We start from the raw sequence: 27,842 nt of genomic DNA on the forward strand, positions 1-27,842 counted from the left end.
TGCCATAGCATGTTGTATATGGATGATAATAAAACAGTTACAAACTTACAAGTCAAAACAACCAAAAGAGATTAAACTGACACAAAATCAGAGCCTAACATAAAGATATAATGAAAACATATCATGATTTCTAAACTACTGACAGTGACACGGCCATTGAACTTATTAGGCTACATTTTAAGCAGTTAGATCTTTTTTTAAAAAAAAACATCAATAGTTATAATGCTCTATAGCACTTCAAAGAACAAGGGAATATTTTTGCTTCTCGCAAAAAGAACACCAACTAAACTGGTAAACTTATTTCCTATTCCGTTATAACCATAGTATAGTAATCCAAAATAAATACCCATATTAGACTAACAAAAATAATGACTGCAGTCAAAATATAAGTAAGATTTATGACCGACAAGTATTCTCTGAAACTACCTTTTAAAACTGAAGCCTCATCCATGTTTCCCATTGAAAGGAAATTTATATAAACAGCAAAAGCTAAGGCTCATGAGTAAAAAGAAAAGTTCATGGAGGGCCATATCACCCTAAAACTGCTGTTGTGCTCAATCTACCATTTTCTATGTACTGAGGAAAGCCTTTCCTTAACACCTATCATTCAAGAAGTGAAAAATAAACAGTAGATAAAAACACAGTTCTCTTAAACTACAGATTGAAAGAACTTAGTAAGCCAGCTTGAACTTTAAATGAGATGATTTTGTTCTTTTTCTTAGAATTTACCAACCACCACATGGTATATATAATCTGACCCTTACTGACTACATCTTTCTCTAGTGCCTTACCTCTCAGGAAGAGATTTAAAATAAGGAATTCTTGAGTTAGAACATGAGCTAAAGCAGCCGTTCTCAATTTACGAACCCTAGACCAGCAATATCAGCTGCACTGGAATCAGAAATGCAAATTGTCAGGCCCCACCCCAGACCTATTCAATCAGAACCAGGGGAAGAGCCAAGCAAGCTGTGATTTACCACAGCTGTAGGTGATTCTGAAGCACACTAGAGTTTGACAACCACTCAGCAGGAGCACAGGTCTTGGCCCTCACAAGAGGCCCCAGCCTGCTGCTTGCAATGTGTTAGAGATGCTTCTCAGGGAGGATTGCTGAACAGATAACCCAGAATTCACGGGCCCTATAAAATGCTGCTTTTGGGAAATATAGGCAAAGTCTGAATTTATGCCAACTGTTTTTTGCCTGGCTCTACTGAATGCATGCAGTAATTGTTTTTCATGGACTGTGATGTAAACACAAATTTAGGTACACCATCTGAAAACCAATCAATGTGCATCTAAGGGCATAACAAAACTGTGTATTAATAAACTGAGTTTCTTGGTTTTTTTGCTTTCTTTTTTTTTTTTTTTTTGTGAGACAGAGTCTTGCTCTGGTTGCCCAGGCTGGAGTGCAGTGGTGCAATCTCAGCTCACTGCAACCTCCACCTCCCAGGTTCAAGTGATTGTCCTGCCTCAGCCTCCTGAGTAGCTGGGATTACAGGTGTGCACCACCATGCTTGGCTAATTTTTGTGGGGTTTTTTTTGTTGGTTTTTTTTTTTAGTAGAGATGGGGCTTCACCGTTTTGGCCAGACTGGTCTCAAATTCCTGACCTCATGAGTTAGCCAGATATTTATTATGACAGAGGAAAAAAAAGCAGTTCTAAATTTGGAATAAGGTGAACTAATTATTTCTCTTCATTTCACCCCAGCCCTCAACTCAGCAGATCAAATAACTTCATGAGGCTTCTTTATATTTTCCTTCCTGTTGAACTCTGATTTGCTATTCTTCTCTGTTTTTCTAGACAATTTAATAATGCCAAAAAAAGAACAAGTCCTACTGACAGCTGCCTTTGCATGTATATTTTGATCTCAGTAACAAAATAATTTAAAAGAAACTCCTAATAGGTATACAATTAGTTACAAGTCTGAAAAATATTTGATTCAAAAACTCTAGAAATATATCAGTTTTCTTTTAAAACTCATTAGAAGGCTACAACTAACAATAACAAGAGAGACAGCAATAACCAAGTGATAAACAATCAATAGTCACTGCCAATATAAGGCAAGTGTTGAAAGGACATAGAAAAATACAATTCTTAATCACAACCTACCACAAGGATAACTCAGTACTTGGATGTCATCAATGGCAATATAACCATTCCTCCCTCCTGAGACTTCAGCTTCAAATATTACCTGTCAAAAAGAAACAGAAAATATTTACAACAATCGTTTTCAAGGAATGTCTACAGTGGAGGGGAATAGCTAAATATATGTAAAAGTAAATCTAATTTTTGTTCAGTAAGAATTAAAAATTTAACCTTATAATATAAGTAATTTCCTAACTCTTGTACAGGTAAACAAATCAAAAAACAAAATTTGAAGAACAATTACGTTACAGAGGTTAAGCAGCTTAAATTTTTTAAGCAGTTATTACCAAGTATTGTTATATCCTGAATAGGCAATATATATGCAGACACAGAAAATCTCTTTAAAGGTAAACTTTCGCCTATTGATTTTTTCCATTTTTGTTGTTTACTTAACATATGTGGAGCACCTACTATGTGCCAAGCAGTATGTGAACCACTGAACACATTAATAAGATAATCTGAGTTTTAAACAGCTGAATTTTCAAGGATGGGTGTCAACCGATAGATCATTGATGTTCCAGGACAAAGGAACAAATACAATGAAAAAGATTGGGATGGCATGTTTGGAAAACCAAATAAATATAATCTCTATGGCTACAAAGGCTCAAAAGGGAAGAGATGAGATTAGAGACATAGGCATGGAAGGCCTTAAATACCATGAGGGTGAGGTCAGGAGTACAGCACTCAATAGTTTTATATCTAAGAATGTTAAGAAAAAAAAAGTTTCTATATTTAAATCTAATCTCATTTTACAGTTTTGTAGTTATAGTCAATAGCAAAGCTTGATATGGCCTTTCTTTTAATGTGTGCTGTGGCTGGGTGCAGTAACTCACACCTATAATCCTAACACTTTGGGAGGCTGAGGCAGGAGGAGCACTTGAGCCCAGAAGTTCAAGACCAGCCTGGGGAACACAGTGAGAGCCTGTCTCTAAAAAAAAAGAAAGAAAGAAAGAAAAGAAAAGAAAAGAAAAAGATTAGCTGGGTGTGGTGACACATGCCTATAGTATCAGCTACTTCAGAGACTAAGAGACTAAGGTGGGAGAATTGCTTGAAACCAGGAGTTCAAGGCTGCAGTGATGCAGTGAGCTAGGATGACACCACCACACTCCAGCCTGAGCAACAGAGCAAGACCCTGACTCTAAAAAAAAACATAACAATAATAATGTGTGCTGTGACTTTCAAGAGAAAGCAGATTTAGCATTCAGCACTTCAATGTTGTATTTGATTCCTTTATTCATGGGGATACATACATTATTTTGGAGTATTTGCAAAGCATTTTTTAAAATGTAATGAAAGTTGATGTTTAAAGTAAGAATAGAATATAAACAAATTGGTCCAATAGAAAAATATTTGGCCATAAAGTGAAAGATGATCTGGAGAGAAAAAATAAGTCAATATGCTAGAAGTAGTGGGAATGGTGAGATGAGAAGAAAAAGGAAAGATAAAAATAATACTAAGGAAGCAGAGAAGGTAGAACTTACTGACTCAGTTGTGAAATATAGGACAACTCAATGATTTCTGGCTTAGACTACTAGGTGAATGATGCTGTCAGGATTCCTTGTCAGGACTAGTGATACAGAAAAGGAAACAAATTGAGGGAGAAAATAATGAAGTATGTTTTGAACATTTCAAATTTGATTTGCCTATGATACACACAGGGGAAAATGCTGAAATAATAACTAGATAGATAGATTTGGAAGAGAAGATTATCAGGGTAAAATAAAGGTATAAATTTCAAAGTTATGTGACGAAGAATATCAGATAACTCCATGGAAGGGAATAAGTGACTAATTTGAAAGTTAAAGTGATTGGTGAGTAAGATGGCATAAGAAGATAAATAAGAGAAGAAAACTACTGGAAATGAAAGGTCAAGACTGAAAAGGCCACCAGTGGATATTAAGCCAACATCGAACGGTTAAGAAAGAAAGAGTGGTACCAGGAGGTTTCAAGCAGGTCAACACTCCTAATAAAAGGATTAGAAAAGGCCAGGCATATTACAATAACAATAATTTAAAGATTTCAGATATGTGTGTAAACAGTGGCATCTAGATGCACACACGTTTTAGGAGGTGAGAGCCTCTCTGATGTTATCTAATAATCTCCAGCCATTTTATTCTTTCCCATGGGAGTATCTGCCAATTCTGAGATCAGGCTATGGTTCTAGCTTAGTACAGACTGAAAACCTCTAGTAGGAGGAGGTGAAAATCTCTAGTAGGAGGAGGTGAAAACCATGAAAGCTTGGTGCAGTTGTGCAGAAATAGAACAATAACTTGAAAATTTGGGAGGCTGACTTTTCCAAAAAGACATAGGTAAAGGCAAATAATATCTAACATAAGAAAGAGGTCAAGAGAAACTGAAACTAATAAGCATCACTTGGGGTTAGCTCTTAGGTATTTGGTAAACTCTGCCAGGACATTTTTACTCTGGTGGAGGAGGAGACGCTTGATTGACTGGGCTGATAATAAGTTACATTTGTCAAGCACTTACTATGTAAAGTAGACTGTCCCAAGCTATACACAATCACACACATACACACACATAAATTGATTTAATCCTCATTATAATCATACAAGTTAGGTATTATTTTCATGCTCATTTTAAAGAAAAGTAATTGAACCAAGGCATAAAAGCTAAAAAATGGTGAAGCCGGGAATGGCCCGAGCCATCCTGCCTCTAGGTTGCTTTTGAAAACTTTGCTACATTGCCTCTCAAGAAAAAGAAGAAGACACAAAGTATTTCATTTAAGTAGATTTTAGAGTTTAAATTTCCTTTAAAAGTCTAAAATGTTCAGTAAATTTTAAATTTAAAAAATAAATTTCATTTTAACTAGCACACTGACTAGACATTATATTGACAAAATAGCAGTATGGTTCCATTAAACCCTTTCCATTCTCACACTACAACCACCCCAAAGTCAATAACAATGAGATAAGGTAAGCCACCGGAATGGATGGCTCATCTCCCTTCCATCTGTCCCAATCATAAACCACCTGCATTACTTCTTTTCTACTCCAAGTTTGCCCTTTGTGACAATTGATTTTACTGGAATAAGCTGAAAGTGAGATGGAGGATGGGGTCTTTGTGGTAAGCAGAATGCTTCATGATGGAAGGGTGGCCATCTATGAACACAGGAGGGTGCACAATATGTGTGTGCATATGATTTACATTTCACATAAATGTATTTGGTGGGAACATAATTCTCATGTCATTTTCTAAATACTGGAACAAGGGCTTAGCAAGAAATAGAAAATAGGATAAAAAACTTAAAATAATGTATAACTTGAGACAACTCTGGTAGAGACCACTTTCTAAGGGGTGAAAAAAACCCTGTATTATACTCCAAGCCCTCCTGTTTACAAATTCTTGAGGATTCACATAAATTTGAGATTTGAAATTTTTAGAGCTAAGTCTTAACCCCATAATATGAATATAATACAGCTTTCAAAAAAAGTTGTCTAAGGATTAAATAGCATATAGAAAGGTGCTATCTAAACTAAAAGGTGTGATTGTCAACAGTCTTAATACCTGAAGTCTGTATAAATGTATCCTAGGAAAATAAGTTTTATTTGCTTGATTGTGGTTTAAGGAAAGAGAAGTTACAGAAAAAAAAGTTTTTAAAAATCATTTTTTGAAAACAATTACATTCTAATGAATAAATACACATCATTGTTGGTTATTTCAGTTTTGTTGTCAGTATTCATTAAATTATTTTAACTTCTAGGTCTATCTTAGCTTCACTTTCTTGAATTGTTTAACTTCTTGTACTTTAAACAAGATTACTACACCCCTGAGAAAAAGTTTCATATGTGTTTATTTAAATTGAGCTTTACTCAGGACAATAAATTGAGGCCTTGATTTAAAAGGAGGCAAAATAATTGGTTCTTTATTAAAAGAAAAAAAATTCCTCTTTTTAGTGACCTCATTTTCCCTGCTAACGTTGTCTTTGCCTCATTAACGAGAGCTAGAAGAAATTTCTAAGATCAGATTCGTTTACTGCTAAAGATCTAATCAGCTTTATCACTTCAACAGAGCCCTCACCTTGTAGGGCTCTTCTGTCCAGTCAGGGGAAACAAATCTCAATAGCTTAATTACGCAAAGCATGCTTGGGCTAATGCTCAGGTCAGATCTAATGCTTGATGTCAAGTAGTCAACCAGGCTTCCCAGAAGAAGAGAGCAATGAAAGCCATAGCAGATGTCAACTTTAAACCTTCCAGGAGGCCAGCCTGGGAGCAGAATGAACAGGCTCTGCTTTCTAAGCCATTTTTACTCCACTCCATTACCTGAAACACTGAAGGTGATGATTGTAATCAAATTTTTGCTACTCCAGCAACAGTCCTGGATTATTAACTAAATAAGTGAAATAAAGTTGAATTAAACTTGGGGGAGATGGGAAACCCTAAAGAACAAGGACAACTTTTTCCTCTAGCAAACCGAATGAATCCACAGGAAGTGTCTCCTATAATGGAAAGCTGAACTGGGTGTCTGGAAGCCTGGGATCTGGTTGTTGGTCTACTATCACGTGTAACCCAAGCAAGTTATTAATATTTAACTCGGGTCTTTGTAGTCTCATCTTGACAATACTGCCTTTCCCTACATCACGGGTTTCTTGTGAAGACTGAATGGTATATGTGAAATGATTAAATAATATATGAAATATGTAATACAAGATATTACAGATACTAGAAAAATCTGAAAAAAATTTCCCTTTAATATTCTTTCAATATATCATAGTGTTAAGAGCCCAGGCTCCAAAGTCAGATATATATTTAACTCATATTCTTTTTCTTTTTTTTAATGAGACAGATTCCTGGTCTGTCACACAGGCTGGAGTGCAGTGGCATGATCTGGGCTCACCCGAACCTCTGCCTCCCAGGTTCAAACAATTCCCGTGCTTCAGCCTCCCCAGTAGTTGGAATTATAGGCACGTGCCACCATGCCTGGCTAATTTTTGTATTTTTGTAGAGATGGGGTTTCAACATGTTGGCTAGGCTGGTCTCAAACTCCTAGCCGCAAGTGATCTGCCTGCCTCAGCCTCCCAAAGTGCTGGGATTACAGGCATGAGCCACCACACCTGGCCTAGTTCATACCCTTTAACTGTAACTTTAACTTATGCAAAATGAAAACTTCAATTTCTTCTTCTATAAAGGAAAGTTTATAGGGAAGATTGAATGAGATAGCGCACATGAAACATTTAGCACATCTCCTGCCACACAGTAGGCATGCTATGTTAAGTGGCACCACTTTTATGAGCAGAAAATAGCCATAAAAGACACATGTACTAAAATTATATTTCTTCCATTCCCTTCTCCCTAACCCCCCAATCCCAGTTTGGAAAAACATGAATAAACTAGTATTTGATTCTGATAAACCTCCTTAAATTCATGTTTTTTATTTTAATATTTAAACATTAAATTTTGCTAACGTTTGGAATAAATCACACATCTGCCTTCAAAGAACAAATGTGCCCAAATCAAAACTTATTTCTAAATATTTATGCCCAAATTTCAGTAACGAATAAAATAGGCATCTGTAACACACACAAAGATAGAATAACGCTGCAGATCCAACCCTATGAGTACCAGTAAAGCACATGTATCTTTATCTCTCATGACAAGGTGTGACCTCCAATTTAGGAACTGTAGTTAACTTTGTGTCCTCAAAGCTCAAATACTATCCAGCACAAAGTAGACATTCAACAAATGATAAAGAGACTACATATGTGTGTGTGTATATATGTGTGTGTGTATATATACATTACATAGATGTGCATATATATAAAACATCATCACATAAAATTGAATTCTACCATGTGAACCTTAAACATTGTAGTTCCACAAGATGTGTCCTCAGTCTTTCACTCTCTTTGCCCTATACTTTCAACTCTGATAAGATTGAGGAAGATGAAGCTACAATGAGGACAGAGGGAAATGAAAAAAATATATTTAAGTATATAGAACTACAAAAGGAAAATGGAAGTACATGGCATCACAAAAGCTAATAAAAGAGTATCTAAAGGAGAAGAGATGTCAGGAACCCAATACTGGCCAAATACTACATAAAATGGTTATTGGAAATGCCCCTTATTTGTGCCATTGAGATCAGAAGTGCCCAAAGAAAGAGCGGTCTGTATGAAGAATGGAAGTGGAAACCATATTGGGCAATGAAGAACACAGTGAAGGCACAGAGACACCAAGGTTAAGAATGCTTATAGGAAGTTTGTCTGAATAGATAAAGAAAAATTTGACTAAGGATAGAAGAAGATATGGGATCAAGGAAAGGTTCAAATTTTTTTTAAAAATTTTTCTTATTACTTTTAAGGTAAGAAACACTTAAACTTGTTTAGATATTGATGAGGATAATTCAATTTGGTAGTGAATATTTGCATATACACATGAAAGAAGTGATAACTGTTACTGTGAAACAAGATAAAATCCAAATCACAGGCTGTAAGACAGGCTTTCTCTGCCTTTTTTATAGTAAGAGGAAATGAGAAGATGCATAAAAATGTAATTTCTAGGACTGGTAGCCAAAGAAGTTTCCATTATATGGCTACAATTTTCTTAGCTATAAGTAATAGGCTGGTGAAAAGAAGGAATTGTTGAAGTCTGGAGAAAATTGAAAGGAGTTGAAATGCAGAGTAGAAGAACAAAGAGAACTGAACAGAAAAATATAGTAGTAGAATTTCCAGTTATATTTGGACCCAATTGAAATTGATAACCCTGAATTTCTAGTGATCAAAATCTATCATGTGGTGTGATTTAAAAAAAAAGAAAACAAAAAAAACAGTATTCTTTTTTTAATTTAAGCCCAGAAAAAGTGGATAGAATAAAAGTCAGTAAAGAGTTTATGGAAACAGCAATTGTATAACAAAAGTTATCACAATGAAATCAAATTTTGATTTCATTTGATGATAAGCAAGTTGATGAACTAGCTAAAGACAGATGGTTTGATGGATTGGAGCTCTCCATGAAGTTACTGGATGATCTAAGCAAAATGAGTACAGTAGAAGAAGATAGGTTTATGCTTGGGAAGTATGATACATATGCATAAAGTTAGAACAGTTATGAGATATTACAACATCCATGTAACCAGAGTAGTAAACAGAGGGGTGACCTTTGGAAGTGGTGAGGTGAAAAAACTATCCAGGCGCTTTCCACACATATACTGATGTCGTCAGGAAGATGATGAGCCTTGAAAGTGGAGAGAGTAACTCTAAATTATGCTGGTACCCAAGTTCATGATGAGTAGAACAAAATGATTTCAGGTCCAGTGGAAGGTAATAAGGATGATGACGTGGTTGAAAGAAAAAAAAACTCAAAGGTGCAAAGACGTTTCCCACATGATATGGTTTGGCTGCGCCCCCACCCAAATCTCATCTTGCATTGTGGCTCCTGTAATTCCCACATGTTGTGGGAGGGACGCAGTGAGAGGTAACTGAATCATGAAGGCAGTTTCCCCCATCCTGTTCTCATGATAGTGAATATGTCTCACGAGATCTGATGGTTTTCAGGAGATTCGAGGTTTCTGTTTTTGCTTGATTCTCATTCCGTCTTGCCAAGGCACATAAGAAGTGCCTTTCACCTTCCACCATGATTATGAGGCCTTTAGCTACATGTAACTGTGAATCTACCAAACCTATTTTTCTTCCCAGTCTCGGGTATGTCTTTATCAGCAGCGTGAAAATGAACTAATACACCACCCATTGACCTAAGTTACTTGGGAATTAATATCTTCTCTCTTAGAGAATATTTGGGAAAAACGTCTGTAGGCTATAGCCATGAATAGATGATGATTATAATTACATAATTAACTCTAAGTAAACATTTGATGTTTATCTCCTCTACTCAAATATAAACTCATTGAGGGCAATGGCTTGTCATGTTCCTTACAACATCATTGAACCACATGAATCCTGTTGACAGTCAGGGCTCAAAGAGTCCCAATATGTCACAACAATTGACATTTGTGTGAATTGAAAACAACAATGCAGTATCAGTGGATTAACTGTTTTGCCTAAAAGGGAAATATGAGAATAGACATTTAGCTCATTTTTACTGAACTCACAAAATTGTGTTGAAATAATACAATGACACTCGTTTGAGAAAGTTCTAGATAATTTTCCCAAGCTACATTAGAAATCACGAAAACATAAACCTCCCCTGAACAGCTAAATAATGCTATAAGGCATAAATTTCTGCTGATAGGCCCCAGAAGATGTTCTACAGAGTAAGTCCAGTATCTACATGAAAACTTAAAATTCTAGAATCTAGTTACTTTTCAAACGTGAATATTCTATTTTCATCCATACATAAAGATGAAGATACACATGACTGACAGGTCATACCAAAAGTGCAATGTACAACTAGCCGTTACTGTCACTCACTGTAGCTCCTCTCATAGGCACTGTCAATTTGGAATTGTGGTTTCTCAACCAAGAATCGGCAGCAAATATTAGAGAAAAGGAGCTTCTCTTCATCAGACCCCTGCAAGGCAGGCTGGTTTGCCTATTGACTCATGTAATAGTCCACTTCTAAGAGTCTAAAGGATGAAAAGGCCTTTAGTCAAGGCCTTGAGACTCTGAAACTGATGAATTCTTATCAACCTTTTCCTATTGGTTGTTTACTTGTTCATTTAGTTCCTGAAGGAGATATATACCTGCAATCCCAAAAAGATACATAGATAAAATATGTAAACAAGGGAAATATTTGTATACTCTTTGCTTTAGAGTTGCTAAAGTCAACTATTTGACTATTTGTAAACTTTGATTTTCGAGTTGCTTGAGAAAGTAATGAGGGGGTTCTAATTATATGGCAACTAAATATGGAAGGCAATTAAGACATATAATCAAGGCCAAATCGATTCTTCATCTAACCCCTAAGAAATTTCAGATTTTAGCTATCCTTAGCACTTCCATGACTCATAGATGCATAATTTTCCTTAAGATGTCCTGAGATTAAAAATGGCTGGTTCCTTAGAAAGACTAGTACTATCAAGACATCGCATCAGGATTTTACTGTCTACAGGGAGTAATTAGGGCTCCAGAGATTCTAAAAACCAACATTCTCTTACCTGAATACACACAGGCCTTTTGCATAGTTACAGCATCCGCCACTCAGAAGGAGCTACAGCATAGGTTTAAATATTCTTTCACTTTCATATATATATGCACACATACATATATACACGTGCCCACATAATTCTATGTATCCATATATCAATGTAATTAATATTACAGTGACAAGTTAATTTTAGAATGTTAATACTATTTATAATGTTACCAGGTATTCTTTAATAAAACATCAATGTATCCAATTACAAGGGCTTTGATTACAAAAATATCCTGAGGTTTAGCATTACCAATTGCCTACATGATGAGAAGGACTACCACATTATCTAACAGGGATGACATCAGGTATAACCAGAGTTCAGTTGCATGAAAAGCAGCTAAAGCATCCACCAACTGCAAGCCTTTCAAGAATGATACTGTGTTTTGCCTAATAAACAACAGAACACCAGTCAAAGCACATGGCAGTGTCCAGGTAACTGTAAAAAGTCAGGACCACAGATCAGAAGGAGAAAATAAAACCTAACAGACTTCATACCAAAGTAGGCTGTGTAAAAGAAAAGCCCAAAGGAGATTTTCACAAGTTCCATACTGAAATGAATATGCAAGCATACTATATTCCTATGTTTCAAATTAGCCCAGGGAGTTGGCTATCCCTAATGTAATCACTAAAAGTATCTAGAAAATCTAAATAAATGAATGAACAATAATCATTTCAGAGCATATGCTAGTATGTTGAAGTTATAATAATAGTCCACTAGTTATTTAAATTAATTCTGCATTCCTGAAATCTTGCACTTGTAAACGATTATCCATGGTGTTTTCAATTAGAATAGATGTTGATGCAGGTTTATATGTATCAAAAACACATGACTTCTTAGTCTTAAAGTGACTAAGACAGACTTCTCATTTCTGAAAACAAACCCAAAACCTGAACTGAGAATGAACAACTTTAACAAAATAAACCCACAAAAAGTTCTTGTGTTCTCTGCATATTCTCTGAATCATTAAAATGGCTCTGGGGGTAGAAGGGATTATATACTTGCTTCCTCAAAAAGGTTTTGACATAGACCCTCAAGGTAAGACAGAGACACACAAGCACACCCATTCAACACAGTGCACACCAGAGTTCCCAGCAGCAGAGCCCCAACTCTGAGCCACAGACCTCAACTCAGGTCCCAGTTCTGACCTCATGAGGCCATTGTAAAGATTAAAAGATAATACACACAAATTAGGAGGTTTCTCATAAACGTTGGCCCCTTTCCTGACCTTTGCCATCGTAGGTACACCTTTTAGCTCTTCTGTGCTACAAAAACAGCACCAGAAACTCACTACCTTGCTCATTCCTAATGTCTGACACCCCTATCACTAAAGCCCCTTTCCATGATTCCTTTTACAGTTCAATTCAGGGCCTAAGTGTGGTGAAGCTGCCTGAGACTAGAGACCACAGTATAAGGTATGCCAACCCCCTGCTCTCTTCTGAGGCTTCCCAATTCCAATATAGGCAGACAGACAGGCAGATCATAATAATACATCCCAAATGCCTTAAATATGAAACTCAGAAATAAAATTGAAATAGGACCCACTATTCATGACTCAGTCTAATTTATGTGAGAATATGAGTTTAGCAAAAAGAGAGGAAAAACCAAAAAGGCAATTAAAAGAGGAAAATAAAAGTTTACTGAAATAATCCAAGATCTAAAAATGCTCTTAAACACATTTTTCATCCTATGGATCTGTCCTTAGATACATAAGCAAGCAACCTACACCATAAAAGATCTGGTATAAAACTGAAAGTGGGGAAGCAAAGAGTAGCAGAAAATTCATCAGCAAAATGTCATTTCTGTATCTTTACTATCATAGCTCCACCATCTGGGTTATATTTTATAGTTAGTTGTCTGGTACAAAAATAAAAGATGACTGGTTAAGGATTCTATTTCTATCAGCATGACACTGAATTACAGTACTATTTCTCCTCGCTTCTAGAGATGTGCCATTTGTCTTCCTACAATCCACAAGCAGAACCTTTTAAATTTCAGCACCAACAGTCCAGTCTTACACATAGCAGAAGTAGATCACTTCACCCGCACAACTATATTTGAAAAATAATGCTTTCAAACTAACACAGTAAGTCTGTTCTTAACAAATTTAAACAACTCTCAATAGCTTTAATTTATACTTATGAAACTCAAGAAAATTAACATCAGTAGTTCAGCCTACATGTACCATCATACTAAATATCTGTTAACAGATGAAATCTGATGGCAGTATGCACTTACAAAGAAAAGCAACCTTTAAGTAAACCAGATGATTAATTTTGAGTGAAGAGATAAGATAAATGGATGAGCCTACATACAGGCAAAGTTCAGCCAGATGCTAAACTTGAGTTTTCACATCACAAATTCAGATATATTAATAAGTAATTGTTTTGTTTAAACCTCTTGTAAAAAAGAGAATTCTCTACTTACATAATATTGATTTAAGAATTAAGTAATTTCAAAAGTACTGTGAACATTCCCTATTGAAAAAAATAGTTATGGTTGGAGGGGAAAGGGGAAAAGTTTTGACATAAAGTTTGTAAGAGTAACTAGTTTGCGTACTCTTAGTTGAATTTAGGGAAAGAAAGCCTGTGAACTTTTATTTTCTGTTTTATTTTACAAGACAAATAGTCAAGAACAGTGATATCATTAGCTATATAACATTTAAATAGCACAAATATAATTACATATTATTATATAATTTATGATGTTAGTGCTTTTAGCTAGTAAAAGCCCAGCTGAAATTGAAAAATATTTATGAAGAGATGTAACAAACAATACGTTTGACGGTCAGGTTCAACAGGAGAAAATAATAGGGAACTTTAGAAGACATCCCAGAACGACTAAAAATAATGGGTGCAAATACACAAATATGCATATCTATATTTGTCTTGACTTTTTTCTTAAAACATATATTTAAAATGAAGACATTAAAAGTATATGGTTCACTTGATTCTTTGCAGAAGATGAACTCAAATTTTTGACGATATGCTTAAGAAAATATTCATGTGTCATAAATCAGCAAAAGATGAAGCCTGTAAGACTTTAAGAATCTTGCTAAAAATTTTAAGGCAAAATATTTTTATCTAGAATACTCAGAGATTATTCAGAAGTTAGTCAAAAAAAAAAAGAAAGAAATGACATCCTTTTCATATCACAAACTTTTTGAAGAATACCTATGACCTCTCTGGGTGTCCGACAATCAATAAAAATGGGTTGAAGCAGAGAAATTAAGAAATACTAGGGAGAAATAAATCCTTGGAACTTTTTGTACAATTACAAAGGCTTGAAACTCTACTTTTAAAATGGGCCTGATTCATAGACCAATGTTGTTACCCATATAAAATAAAATAAGTGGAATAAAATCAGGGTTTTGTTTTGTTTTTCTTGAGCTGGAGTCTTGCTCTATCGCCCAGGCTGGAGTGCAGTGACGCGATCTCAGCTCACCACAACCTCCACCTCCTGGGTTCAAGTGATTCTCCTGCCTCAGCCTCCTGAGTAGCTGGGACTACAGGCACCCGCCACCATGCCCAGACAATTTTTGTATTTTTAGTAGAGATGGGGTTTCACCATGTTGGCCAGGATGGGCTCGATCTCCTGACCTCACGATCCACTCGCCTCAGCCTCCCAAAGTGCTGGGATTACAGGCGTGAGCCACCACACCGGGCCCTAAATCAGGTTTTAAGGATAGATGGAGAGAGACAAACTCATCTTCATTGAGAACACAATATGGGAGATGGTGAAAAAGATGAAGGAAAGCATTAATTTTATTGGCAGTATTTAGTCATAAGTGAGGGAAAGCACTAGACATTATAATGACCAAGTGCCTCCTTTAATAAAGAGTGTATAGAATAGAAACTAACATAAAGTGATTTAGGAGGACTGAAAGAGCCACTCAAATGATTTTAGATGTTGTCTATGAAAACAGAAGGCCTTTGCCAAAGACATCAGGAGATATTTAACCTGTTTAACCTTTGCACTGACTCCACATATTGGCATTAAAGTATGAACAAATTATCAAGATGCTGAAGGCTGAAAAATACTGGTAAGACAGATCAGGTCAAAAGTTATCAAAACATGGTCCTGGCACCAAAAGCATCAACACCTGGAAACTTCTTAGAAAGTCTGTGGGTGGGACCCACTGATCCATGGTTTCACAGCTCCTGCAGGTGATACTGATGCAGGCTAAAATGTGAGAACCACTCATCTAGGCTGATCTCCAAGCTGAGCTAAAAGTTACATGACAGTTTCCATCCTATATGTTTTCTTCCTTCGGAACTTTTTCCTTTTCAAGAAAAAAACTCTGTAAGTAGATTCAGAGGTTTTCTTTATCAAATAGGCAGCTAAAACAAAAATATAAGCCTGTATAAAATACCGATTTTTTAAAATTTGAACAATTAGCCATGTGTTTATTCAACAAAAAGAAATTTATGGAGTGTCTAATATTTGCTGGACTAATATCTGACAGAAAGAAATACCTAATTTTTGGTCCCTGTCCTCAAGAGAGTAACAATGTGGCAGAAGAGATAAGCATGGTAGGAAATAACTATAGCACAGTTATTTGTGATAAAGCAGAGTTAGAACGCCAAGAGAATTCAGGGGAGAGAGAAAATTACTCCACCTGGGAAAACAGCAAGACTTCAGAGAAAGCGACCTTTGAAACATCCTTCATTCACCCAGCACTTAGTGAGCACACACTAAATATTCTAGCCTCTAGGGATACGAAGATGGATAAAAGGCAGAGCCACACCTTTTAGAAGGTAAACTTCTATGACGTATGTAGAGCAATAATGTAGAACAAGAGAAAGAGTAGGCAAACTATGTTCTTTTTTTTTTTTTTTTTTGAGACGGAGTCTCGTTCTGTCGCCAGGTTGGAGTGAAGTGGCTCACTGCAACCTCCAACTCCCGGGTTCAAACACTTCTGCCTCAGCCTCCCGAGTAGCTGGGATTACAGGTGCATGCCACCACACCCGGCTAATTTTTGTATTTTTAGTAGAGACAGGGTTTCACCGTGTTGGCCAGGATGGTCTCGATCTGACCTCGTGATCCGCCCGCCTCAGCCTCCCAAAGTGCTGGGATTACAGGCGTGAGCAACTGTGCCCGGCTGTAGGCAAACTATTTTCTATCTGGGAAAGCAGACAATGATTCAAAAAAAAAAAAAGATTCCAAGCAGTTTTAAAACACTGCAAAAAAAAGAGGGCATTACAGACCAAATAAGGTGTATTTGCAAAAGACTGACAAGAGGAAACATAATAAGCTATTGGCACAAGCAATTTTGTAGAACATCTAGTTAGGAAGAACAGAACAGAAGAGATAAAACCTGGGAGATGGAGTGGCTCATGCCTGTAATCCCAGCAGTTTGGGAGGCCGAGGCGGGAGGATCACATGAGGTCAGGAGTTCCAGACCAGACTGACCAACAAGGAGAAACCCCGTCTCTACTAATAATACAAAATTAGCCAGGCGTTGTGGCACATGCCTGTAATCCCAGCTACTCGGGAGGCTAAGGCAGGAGAATTGCTTGAAACCGGAAGGCGGAGGTTGTGGTGAGCCCAGATCACGCCATTGCACTCCAGCCTGGGAGACAGAGAGAAACTCCATCCAAAAAAAAAAAAAAAAAGACACCTGGGAGATGGGAAGCTGGGACCTTATCTTGCATGGACTTCTGTGCCACAAAAAAGGAATCTGCCTTTTATTTTATTTTTATTTTTATTTTTTTTGAAGGCGCTGTAATGCCTTTAAAGGGTTCTACCTGAGGGATAATGTGATTTGCACCTTAAAAAGGTCAGTGTGGTAGCAACAACCAGATCCAAGAATTGGAATCTCATCAGAAAGACCTAAACATGTAATAGTATACCTAAATATGCTTGGATATTAGTCAACCAATCAAGAAATATTTATTGCATACCTACTTGTACAATAATGTGGAAAGATTTAGATTTTAGTGCTATATTAACATACATATTTATGGAGAGATCAAACACATTATATATTCAGGAAAACAAATGTGTATATGTAATTTTTTAATCCAAAATGCAATAACAAGTGTTTAAAATAAATAAAAGTCTCAGAAAGGCTTCACTTAAATGTAATTTCAGACTTAAAATAATGTCATAAACATTGTCTTCACTCTAAGATTTATAAGATAAGTGAAATGATGTAATAAAATGCTAACTTTTCACATCTTTCAATTTAAGCTAAATTCAGTTTTCACAGACAGGAGTGATGGAAATTCATTTTTAATTTTCTCTATACTGCATGTCACCAAAAAAACCAGCATGATATACTCAACTAATCTAGTTCAAAGTTCCAGTTCTCAAAAATATGAAGGTTCTCTGATTTGTAAATAGACCTAAACTTTATTGTCATGGCTCATAATAAATCCTGGGAGAAAGAAAAATGGCCAGAATATATTTTATTCAGAAATCAATTACGACCACTGAGAATTATTTAAATGTGATTTGAGGGGATGCACATGGGAAGGAAAGTGTCTGAGAATAAAATCATTTTCTTTATACATAAACTAAATTTTATTCTTTTTAAGAAATAAGGCCTTTAAGAAAATCACCATTCTGCTTGTCCCTATATTCTTCAGTAAGAAAATAGTGGTTATGTGAAATTCCTTAAAATTTCTATAATAAAGACCAAAATATAATGTTAAATCAAGCAAGTATTACAACATCCATTTGACTATGTTAAAAAGATCAAAATATGTTACATACTCACTTATATGACAGAGTAATCATGCATGGTTTAACTGGCTAATATCTCTCCCTTACCTCTTCCTGAAGTGCTCATGCTAACACTAGAGATAATTGACCAGAAAAATCCAAGGCACTGGGAAAATGAAATAAAGGAAACAAATATGGAATAAAAATGTTAGTTTCACTATGCACTTTTTTCATTGTACATGTACTTTTTCATTAGATAACTATTTCTCGAGCACCTGATATGTACAAGAGATGAACAACATAAAACAAAGTTGATGCCTTCATGGAGAACAGGCTAGTATGGAAGAAAGACACTAAACAAGCATATGGAACAGTGACCAAAGAGCTAAGGCAAGGAGGCAAAGGAGTTAACGAACAGACGGGTAGAGATAGGGTAATTAGGTCAGCCTCTGAGAAGGTAAAATATGAGTAGAGACCAGAATGGGAAGACGGAGGTAATGCCATTCCAGGCAGGGGGAATGACAGGCACAAAGACTTTGAGACACGAACGATCTTGGAGCATTCCATGATCAGAAAGCTGAATGAGGGAGGCAGAGAGCAGAAGACAATTTAACGTGGAGCTAGCCAATAATTGGATTTGGATTTTATTGACTCCATTGAGAAGCCAGTGGAGGATATGGGGTAGAATTCCTAAGTTCCTGATATCTGACATGTGTTTTTAAAAGATCAGTTAGCTGTGAGGAGAAGAGTCTCAGAGAGATAATAAGGGAAGCTGGGAGAAGTGTGGGGAGGTCCATGTTTGAGGAGAGAGACTGGGAAAGCATGGATTTTTAGCAGTGCTTCCCAAATGCTTTTATATTATGAAAAACAAACAGGAAATGACAACATCTGTGTGGCACCTTGAAGTAAACAGACAACTGTTCATAGTTCCAGGCTCCACCCTATAGGCTAGGTTATCACACTACAAATTTTTCAACACCTGCAATACCATTGTCAGGGAACATCAGTATGCCATAGCTCAAAACCACTAAACTAAGAGTGAGAAGTGGTCAGATTGGGACAGGTTGCTTAAAAATAGAATATGAAGAGGAAAGCTCTTCACGATAAGCTAATTAAAGAAACCGAAACATTATGTATTATGATTCCATTGAATATCAAGTTTAATATGCACATGCATACACATATATGCATGTACATATATGCACATACATACATGCATATGTATGTGCCACCTGTCAAAATATTAGGAGTCATCTCTAGAAAGCAGAGGGTGAGATTATGGATTACTTTCATTTTCTGTGTATTTCTTCAATGATTTCATTACTTACAGTAAGTTTGCACTGGTTTAGGAACATGAATAAAGAGAGGCAAAAAATTTCAAGTATGTTTTAGAAGTATAATTCAGTGTGTGTTCAATTTTCATTCTTTATGTGAAAATCATAAATCCCTAGGAAAAGGCCATAAAAATTCTAAGTATACTACTTTTCTAGCAGTTGAAGATATAACTTAGAACATTCTTTCCTTTTCATTTAAAGAAAGTTAAAAGGAAACTAAAAAAAAGTGATTTCCTTCTGTAACATAAGAACCCTTCCACACAATTGCTTTCATTTTCCAGTCCATAACATACGTAAAGCAAATGTGCAACATGGATGTAATTTCATAGCAAAGGCCTTAAACTATATAGACCCGATTAACAGTGGTCATCTTGGGGGAGAAATTGAATGAAATGGGTGAAATGAGTTTCACTTTTCATTTTACTGATGTCTGTATTTGAATATTTCTAAGTATTTATCAAAATATAATTGCATAATTTAGAAAATCTTTTTTTAGACCTAGAGAGTATATTATTCTCTGGATTACACTTCTGATGACATGGCTTCCTAAAATATATATTTTTTGATTCTATTTTTTAAAAGATTGGATTTCATTCTAAATGTAATAGAACAGGCTTATAGCAGAGGAGTGACATAATCTGAATTATGACCTGAAGAAGTTTGTTTTGATGACTGTGAGACGTGGTTTGTGGGAGAGCAAGATCCAGAAGCAGAGACAATATTAAGGAGACCACTGTAGTTGTTGAAGGAAATGATGATGGCGTTAACCATGGGGATGCCCAAAAATAAAATGGAGAAAATGGCCTTTATCATTGCTACCCACAATATCTAGCATAGCAAATGGCATGTAGTAAGCCTCCTATAAAGAGGTATTCAGGTAAGAAAGTTAGGAAGAGAGGCCAGCCATCCAGAAGGCTGGGATGGAGATTACCGCTTTTCTAATTGAAGCTGGAGAAGCGAAACATTTTTCTTGAAGATGCTTGTATAATGTCCATTTATGAAAGCAGTTTCCTAATCTCCTAATAAATTAAAGACTCATATAACCACTACTACAACAAATTTGGAAGTAGGGACAACAAAAATTATTTCAAAACAAACTTAGTTCTCCGTTCAACTCTAGTATTAAAGCATGTGGTCCCCGGACTTTCATGTACATTCACTGAACTTTCATGTACATTAGAAGATGCTGCAAAAATATATGAAGTTGTAGTAAGTTACTTTAAAGACACCTAAAAAATACTGCTTTAGTAAGCTTAACATTTAATGATATAGTTGTCCTCTAAGATCTGAAAATAAAAATTTAAATTGCAAAACTAATATGCATTTTCTTAGTTTTTCCATCTCTTTTTAGGTATAGGCTGAGGTCTCTACTTAGTATTTCATCCTGAGCTTATATAGCAATAGTTTCTTTTTTACCCGTCTTGATCTGTCAATCTATCAAGCCTCTAAACTTCATTTTCTATTTTACCCATCCAAATTTAAATTCCATGTTGTCTTTATTTATTTTATATTCCAGGCTCAGTGCTCCAAAAAAAACTTTCAAAAAAGAAAAACCCATCAATTTTTGTTCAAACATATCAGATGATTCATTGTTGTATTTCTTTTGGCTCATATGATTAAAGACGTAAAAGCAGAAATCAATACTCATACAAATTTTTCAATAGTTATATGGATTTAAAATTTGAGAATAATGTTCTAGAGGGCAAACACTATAACAAAAAACAGCAAATTTTCCAAGCTAGCACTAAAGATATTTTATTACATAATATGGTGAAACACTACATTGTACATTGACAGGTATATTTTATTATAATCTCTTTATGAACTCCATTGTCTCCAAATTTGAATTAGCAAAATGTTTGTAACACAGTAAAAACTAGCCAGATGTCTATAGTTATTACAGGGGAAGTACTGTGTGCAGAGCTTCTGTCTAGAGCAAAACTGTCTGCCACAAGAAAAATGTTCTGTATCTGTCTATATGGTAGCCATTAACCAGCCAACTGCAGGCATCAAGCACTTGAAATGTGGATAGTGCAAATGAATAAATACATTTTAAATTTAAATTTAAATTTAAATAATTGCATCTGGCTAGTGACTAGCTCATTGAACAGGAGAACTTTTAAATATGAATTTTGACAAATTTGGGCAATAGCTTTTGGAGATATATTAACAGTTAAATCAAAAGCAAAAAGAAGCAACTGGTGGGTCAAGCAAACTTTCATATAAGACATAAATTCCACAAGAATCAAGAATATAGGCTCTACTCTTAAGCACAGCGTCAAGTTGGGCCCTTACATGGTGGGCTAATTATTTCATGGCACCAACAAGCAAGAATGACATGATTACACCTGAAATCCAATACCAGGAGTTACTCAGCCTGAGAAAACTCTCTCCACATGTGCAAATGACAAAACTGATCAAGTGTGCTTTATGTGGATCAGGCAATGCTGTATGGCTTGGTATTACAGTCAAATATTACTTTCCAGGTTTGGATTCATCCCAATTTTATGGATGACAAATTAAGCAGCATAGTGAAAGTTAAACTGCAACTAAAAACTGTTGATACACCAATTTTATGTAGTTTCCAACCTGTTTTCTCCCTAGGTTTAAAATGTGAGACAGCCTCAACATTAAATTATTGAAATCAAATAAGTTCTTGGAAGTGAAAATATATTATGAACTATACTCTCTTAAAAAAGGATTTTTTATCTCAAAAGAATCACACTGAGAGACTTAATATGTAATCATTGATCATCAATATCTGTTATGTTATCCTAAATTTTTGGCCTTTTCTTTTTGTTTTCTAGAAATGAGTTATTTTAAAGAGTGTTACACTCCCCACATACTAAAACAACTTTCTTCCCAAAGAAAAGAACAGAGTGTTTACTTACTTTATCTTTCAGATAGGTAAACCCTAAACTAGACCCAACTACAGAGTTATGGAGGGGGCAAGGCAAGGAATGAGGGAGAGGGAGAGAATGACAGACACTGTCTCCAAAACCAACTAAACTCTCAGTTGCTTTGGAAAATCAGTTTAGGACTAGACACTTAGAGATCAGGAATTCCTACCTTTCTGTTTAATGTGATGCATTTATATGAAAAGTCTATATTGTGAAATAAATTTTGTAAATGAAATACCCTTTCAGTCTTTTTTATAATACAAAGTTAAATGGTACTTCTTTTTTTTTTTTTTTTCCCAAGAATTTTTAGGTGGGTCCAAAACCAATAACCAAAAAAAAAAAAAAAAAAGTCTAAGTGCTTTACATTCTAGATAATTCATAAAACTGGGCCAATCTTCCTTGAGTGTTTGCTGGGAGGTGACAGACCCAGGCCTACCATAGTCTTTCACCTTCATACACCCAGCTGATCTGAACTGAGCCCTGAGGACCAGGCAGAGAAGTCCAGTACTGATAGTGATGAGCTTCCTTGCCTCCATGAAGGAAGGGAAGCGAGTGCTCACCCCACAGGAACGCTCCCTGGGCCAAACACAAGGAAGACTCTAGAAGAATCAGTCAAGACTGGGGTGCCTATGAGAAGAGGTGGCTGGCAACCGACTTCTGGATAAATGCTTCATGACAGAGTTCTTGGGAGGGCTTGGTAAAAAGTCCTAAGAAGGAAGAGGCAATTTCTTTCTCATTATAGAGACTATTAACAAGGGAAGTCTTGTTAATACTACAACAAGGCTGTTGTAGCCTGTAGCAGTAGAACCAGAAGAGACCAGAATACAGCGAGCCCAGTGGTCTGCTGGTAAATGTTCAACAAATGGCAGGGAATGACAGATCATGGTTTGTGGCACTTGTTGATTTCAGAGGTAGAAATGCTCTCACCATGGCCAATTTCAAGCTACTAGTGTGAAGTTAAAGAATGTGGAGTGGGGAGAGATTTGCAGTAACACACCATTATACAGTACTATCTACCATAAAAATACAGCACATATAAAGCAATATCAAGAGCACAGGTAATAACAAAATGCAGCAAAATAATAAGAAAGTGATATTTTAAATATTTAGTACAGTTTCTAAAATAATCTTTTGGATTAATCACTTACATAATATAATTAGTAATGACTGTGTTAACAAGATCATAACTTCCTAAAAATTTAACAGTTAGCATTTGAGAGTCCGTACAAGCCACTCGTGCACACCAGTGGTGTGCCTGATAAGTGGATGGGAGTTTTTCTGCTGTCATGAGGACACAGAAGAGGTTTTCCTGTCTTCACATGAAAGAGCACCTTGTGGAGGTGGCACTGGGACTCTAAGGGCTTCCCAGGCAGCATCTAAGTGAGAGACCACCACCGTTGGAAAGGCCAGAGTAGTGAATCACTTTGCTCCAGAAGAAGCACAGCTGTTTCTTTCCAAGGAGGTCCTTGAGGATAGAGGAGGTTAGTATGAAGCAGACTACTACATCAAGCAAACTACCCTGCCAACAATGAGAAAAAAAACCATACTCATCAGTGGAGACTGGCAGCAAAGCTAAAACATTACAAAAGAAGAAAAGCCAGAGGAAGATCAGGGGGTCCTCCCCACATCTGATGTAGGTCCAGTTAAGGAAGAAGATACCTGCCTCCCTTATGTCTGTTCCAAACTCAGGAGTGATATTACTTGGAGTATTGTACTAAGCACCCACTGCGGACAAGGAAATTAAAAATAAGCAAAGATAAGTTTTTCTTTAAAGAAGAACAGTCCACCATTTTAAATATTGATATCAGATACACAGTGATACATGTAGTTCTGTCACTTCTATGCAAGCATTTTCCCATCATAGATTTACAGCAAATGCAAAGAACTGTACAGTGCTTTAGATACATAAGTCATCATCATTAAGAATATATTTACTTTGGATAGGTCTTTATAGTTTACAAAGTATTTTTATTTTTTATTATTTTTTTAGAGACAGGGTCTTGCTATGTTGTCCAGGCTCGAGTGCAGTGGCTATTCACAGGCATGATCATAGTGCACTACAAACTTAAACTCCTAGGCTCAAGCAATCCCCCCACTTCAGTCAATAACTGGGACTACAGGCATGCACCACCATACCTGGCTCACAGAGTATATTCATAAACATTACTTCATTTGATCCCCATAAAACACTTGCTAGGTGTTAATATGGTTTGGTTGTGTCCCCACCCAAATCTCATCTTGAATTGTAATTCCCACAGTTCCCATGTGTCCTGGGAGGAACCTGATGGGAGATAATTGAATCATGGAGGCAGGTATTACCCGTGCTTTTCTTGTGATAGTGAATAAGTCTCACGAGATCTGATTATTTTAAAAACGGGAATTTCCCTGCACAAGCTCTCTCTTTGCCTGCTGCCATCCATGTAAGATGTGACTTGTTCCTCCTTGCCTTCTGCCATGATTGTGAGATTTCTCCAGCCAATTGGAACTGTAAGTCCATTAAAGCATTTTCTTTTGTAAATTGCCAGTCTCGGGAGTGTCTTTATCAGCAGTGTGAAAACAGACTAATACAAGTGTGTAGAACAGCTTTTAATAGTCACATCTTACAGATACTAAAAATGGAGCTGAGAGAAACGAAGTGACAAGCTCACTTAAAAGCCAAACTTTGAATACACTCAAAGATCTACACAATTACCCAATATACCTTGTCCTACTCTGTATATCATCACATCACCACAAAAACTACATGATTTGATTATTACAAATGAGGTGGCAAATATACATACATTCTGCTAAGATAATTAATTTTTGAAACTTTCAATGTAAAGAAAATTTACTATAAATATAAATAACTTTTTAATTAGTCATTTACTAACAAACACATAGATAATACTGATCATGTACTAGAAACTCTCCCAACTGCTTTAAATATTAATTCATTTGGTTCTTGTAACCACCCTGTGAGGTAGGGACCAATATTACTGATGAAGACATAGAAGCAAAGAAAGGTAAGTATCTCTCCCAAGGTCACACAGCTATTCAGGGGCAGCAGCAGATTCTAACACAGATAGTCTGGTGCCACAGTTCTTGCACTTTGCTTACTATGCAGTGTGATATACAAGTGAACTCATCAAATGGAATTACCTTTCAAAATTTTGCCCTGAACTACAAATTTAAATCTGAAAGTATTTGAATTTCTAAGGTGGTACAACATTTAATTAATTACTTTTTAGTATATTTTAGAGACATTAAAAATTTAAAAATTCATACATGTCATGGTCCAATATCTGTTTTGCTCCAAAATTCTTACGTTGAAGTTCGAATCCCCAAATCAATGGTACTAGGAAGTGAGGTTTCTGGGAAGTGATCGGGTCATGAGGGCTCCACCTTCGTGAATGGGATTAGTGCCCTTATTCATGAGAGATCCTTGCCTCTTCTGCACTGTGAGAACACAGTGAGTAGGCACTGTCTATGAATGAGAAAATAGACCCTCATTAGACACCAAGTCTGTTGGTGCCTTGATTTTGGACTCCCCATCCTCCAGGAGAGTGAGAAATCAATTTCTGTTGTTTATAAGCCATCCAGTTTATGGCATTTTGTTATAGCAGACTGAAGTGACTAAGCTAGCACACACATTTTCTTGCAAAAAGGACGGCAGTAGGTTGTGGATACAGAACAAGAATCAAACAAGGCTAAGGCTACTAGAAGAGCAAAAGGTCCTGACACTGGGAAAGGACACAGAAGTAAGTGCTATTGCTTGAATTTTTGACAATATCACTAAACACTGCACAGTGGCACATAGCAAATGTCTACCAAATATGTTTCCCTTCACTTTCCAGTGGTCTGGCAGTGACTAGGAACCCAGACAGATGGGTTAATGAGGCTCAGTATACCAATGTGGAAACAGTCTGAAAAGCACTGGATTAGGCAGTTTTAAAAGAATAAGGTTACATGCAATTTGCTAAGGAACACTGAATTTACAGGTCAAGCCTGAGTTTGAATCATGATTATGCTACTTACTCTCTCCAGACCACAATTCCTTCTTCTATGAATTTTCATCCTTGGACCACAAAATCTAAGGTATTTCCTAGAATAGAATCACGAGACTGTAACACCAACATGGAAGGCAATACGTCCAAAAGTGCAGGATACTGAATACACATCTAAGCACACACAATGCCAAAGGGAAGAATCCAAGCAAAGCTCACAGGGAGTCAGAAATAAAACAAACTTGTGCTGAACCAGCTTTCAACTCAGAAGCTTTTGTGTGCTTCCTGAAAACAATGTTTTCAAGCTAGCCTAACCAGCGGGGCTTGTGCGTGGAAGTGAAGACCAAAACTGAAGTGGGATGTGAAGGAGGAATATAGCAAAGAGTAATTTCTGAAAAACAAAAATTCTAAACAATCTGAGTGAAAATTATATCTCACTTTATTCTAGAAATCATCAACTGTAAGGAAACTTACTTATTATGATATTGAACATTGTTATTAATCTCATAAAAATCTTATGAAATCACATAGCTAATTCAATGCTAATTCGATATTTAAGTTTTTCGCAAATAAGCAGAAACAAAAAGGCTCACATATTAATGCTGATTTGTTATTTTTCTGGGTGTGCATCAGTGATGAGTCAGTATAAAGTAAATGGAAAAAAGGATAAAGTCTGTGATTTATCTACCTGCCATAAATGCATCTTTGAACAGGCGAAAATGTAACTCATTTTTTCAACCAATCTACCAAGAAGAGAAATCACTAGATGAGTCAACAAATTATGAATTATTTTATGTCCTCTCTTATTTCTTATGTCTTATTTATTATTTCACCAAAACCTATTGACAGCTGTATCATGTAAAACCCATGTATTCCATGGGGGGAAATATCTCTCTTTTATTTTTGTACCTTATAGCCATAATAAAAATAGAGAATAAAAACACGTGGACACATATATGTAAAATATACTAACCAAAAACAGCCTCAATTATGTAACTTGGTAAACATGATATTATCTTCTAACATGACTAAAGTTGACTTTGTAAAGGAAGCCTGGGTTTCTTACTTAGTTTATCATTCATCTTTGACCCACCTGGGCTGAGACCCGGGGTCTTCACTTAATGTATGACTCTGAGAACATTGCTTAGGCCTCCTACAGCCCCTCTTCATTCTCTGAAACACAGGGCTATTCAGAGGAAGTCATGTGGTAACAAGTGATCTGCTCTATCATGGAGTAGTCAGTCAATAAATTCTTATCTATTAAGTCCCTGTTATGAAGGTCATATCTTTAGTAAGGGTTCCTACACATGACAGCTCTCAAAGACTTTCAGTCTACTGAAAAGAAACACTTATGCTGACCTAGCTAAGGAAATTTGAGTCGCTCCTATTATTCCGATAATTTAGAAGCAAAGCCTGGGTGTCCTTATTCCTATTTCTTATACAAATATATTAATAACCACCTCTACTTCACCCATCCACCCAACACACATACTCCAACAAAATTTAAGAACACAATGGCAAACATGAGAATGAAAAAACAAACTACTAATATTTATTGAGCACTTATCTGCCAGACATGACCTTAGGCACTTTTGAACAAAGTGGAGTCCCAGAAACAATAAATAACCTGTACAAGGAAAGAGACAGCAAGTGATTCCACTGGGATTTTATTTTAACTGGATTTGATCCTAAAGCCAATGCTCTTTAAAA

At 36.2% G+C, this 27,842-nt stretch overlaps 1 protein-coding gene across 5 annotated transcripts in view; it reads right to left on the reverse strand.

Annotated features, from left to right (window-relative positions):
- PTPRK (protein tyrosine phosphatase receptor type K) overlaps positions 1-27,842 on the reverse strand; it is a 559,501-nt gene that overhangs the window by 279,024 nt on the left and 252,635 nt on the right. For all 5 annotated transcript variants that reach the window (XM_054556726.2, XM_054556728.2, XM_024247798.3 and 2 more), the window contains 1 exon segment: positions 2,106-2,187. In XM_054556726.2, the coding sequence (XP_054412701.1) occupies positions 2,106-2,187 (82 nt within the window).

The sequence above is a fragment of the Pongo abelii genome, chromosome 5 (assembly GCF_028885655.2).
Source record: "Pongo abelii isolate AG06213 chromosome 5, NHGRI_mPonAbe1-v2.0_pri, whole genome shotgun sequence".
NCBI lineage: Eukaryota > Metazoa > Chordata > Mammalia > Primates > Hominidae > Pongo > Pongo abelii.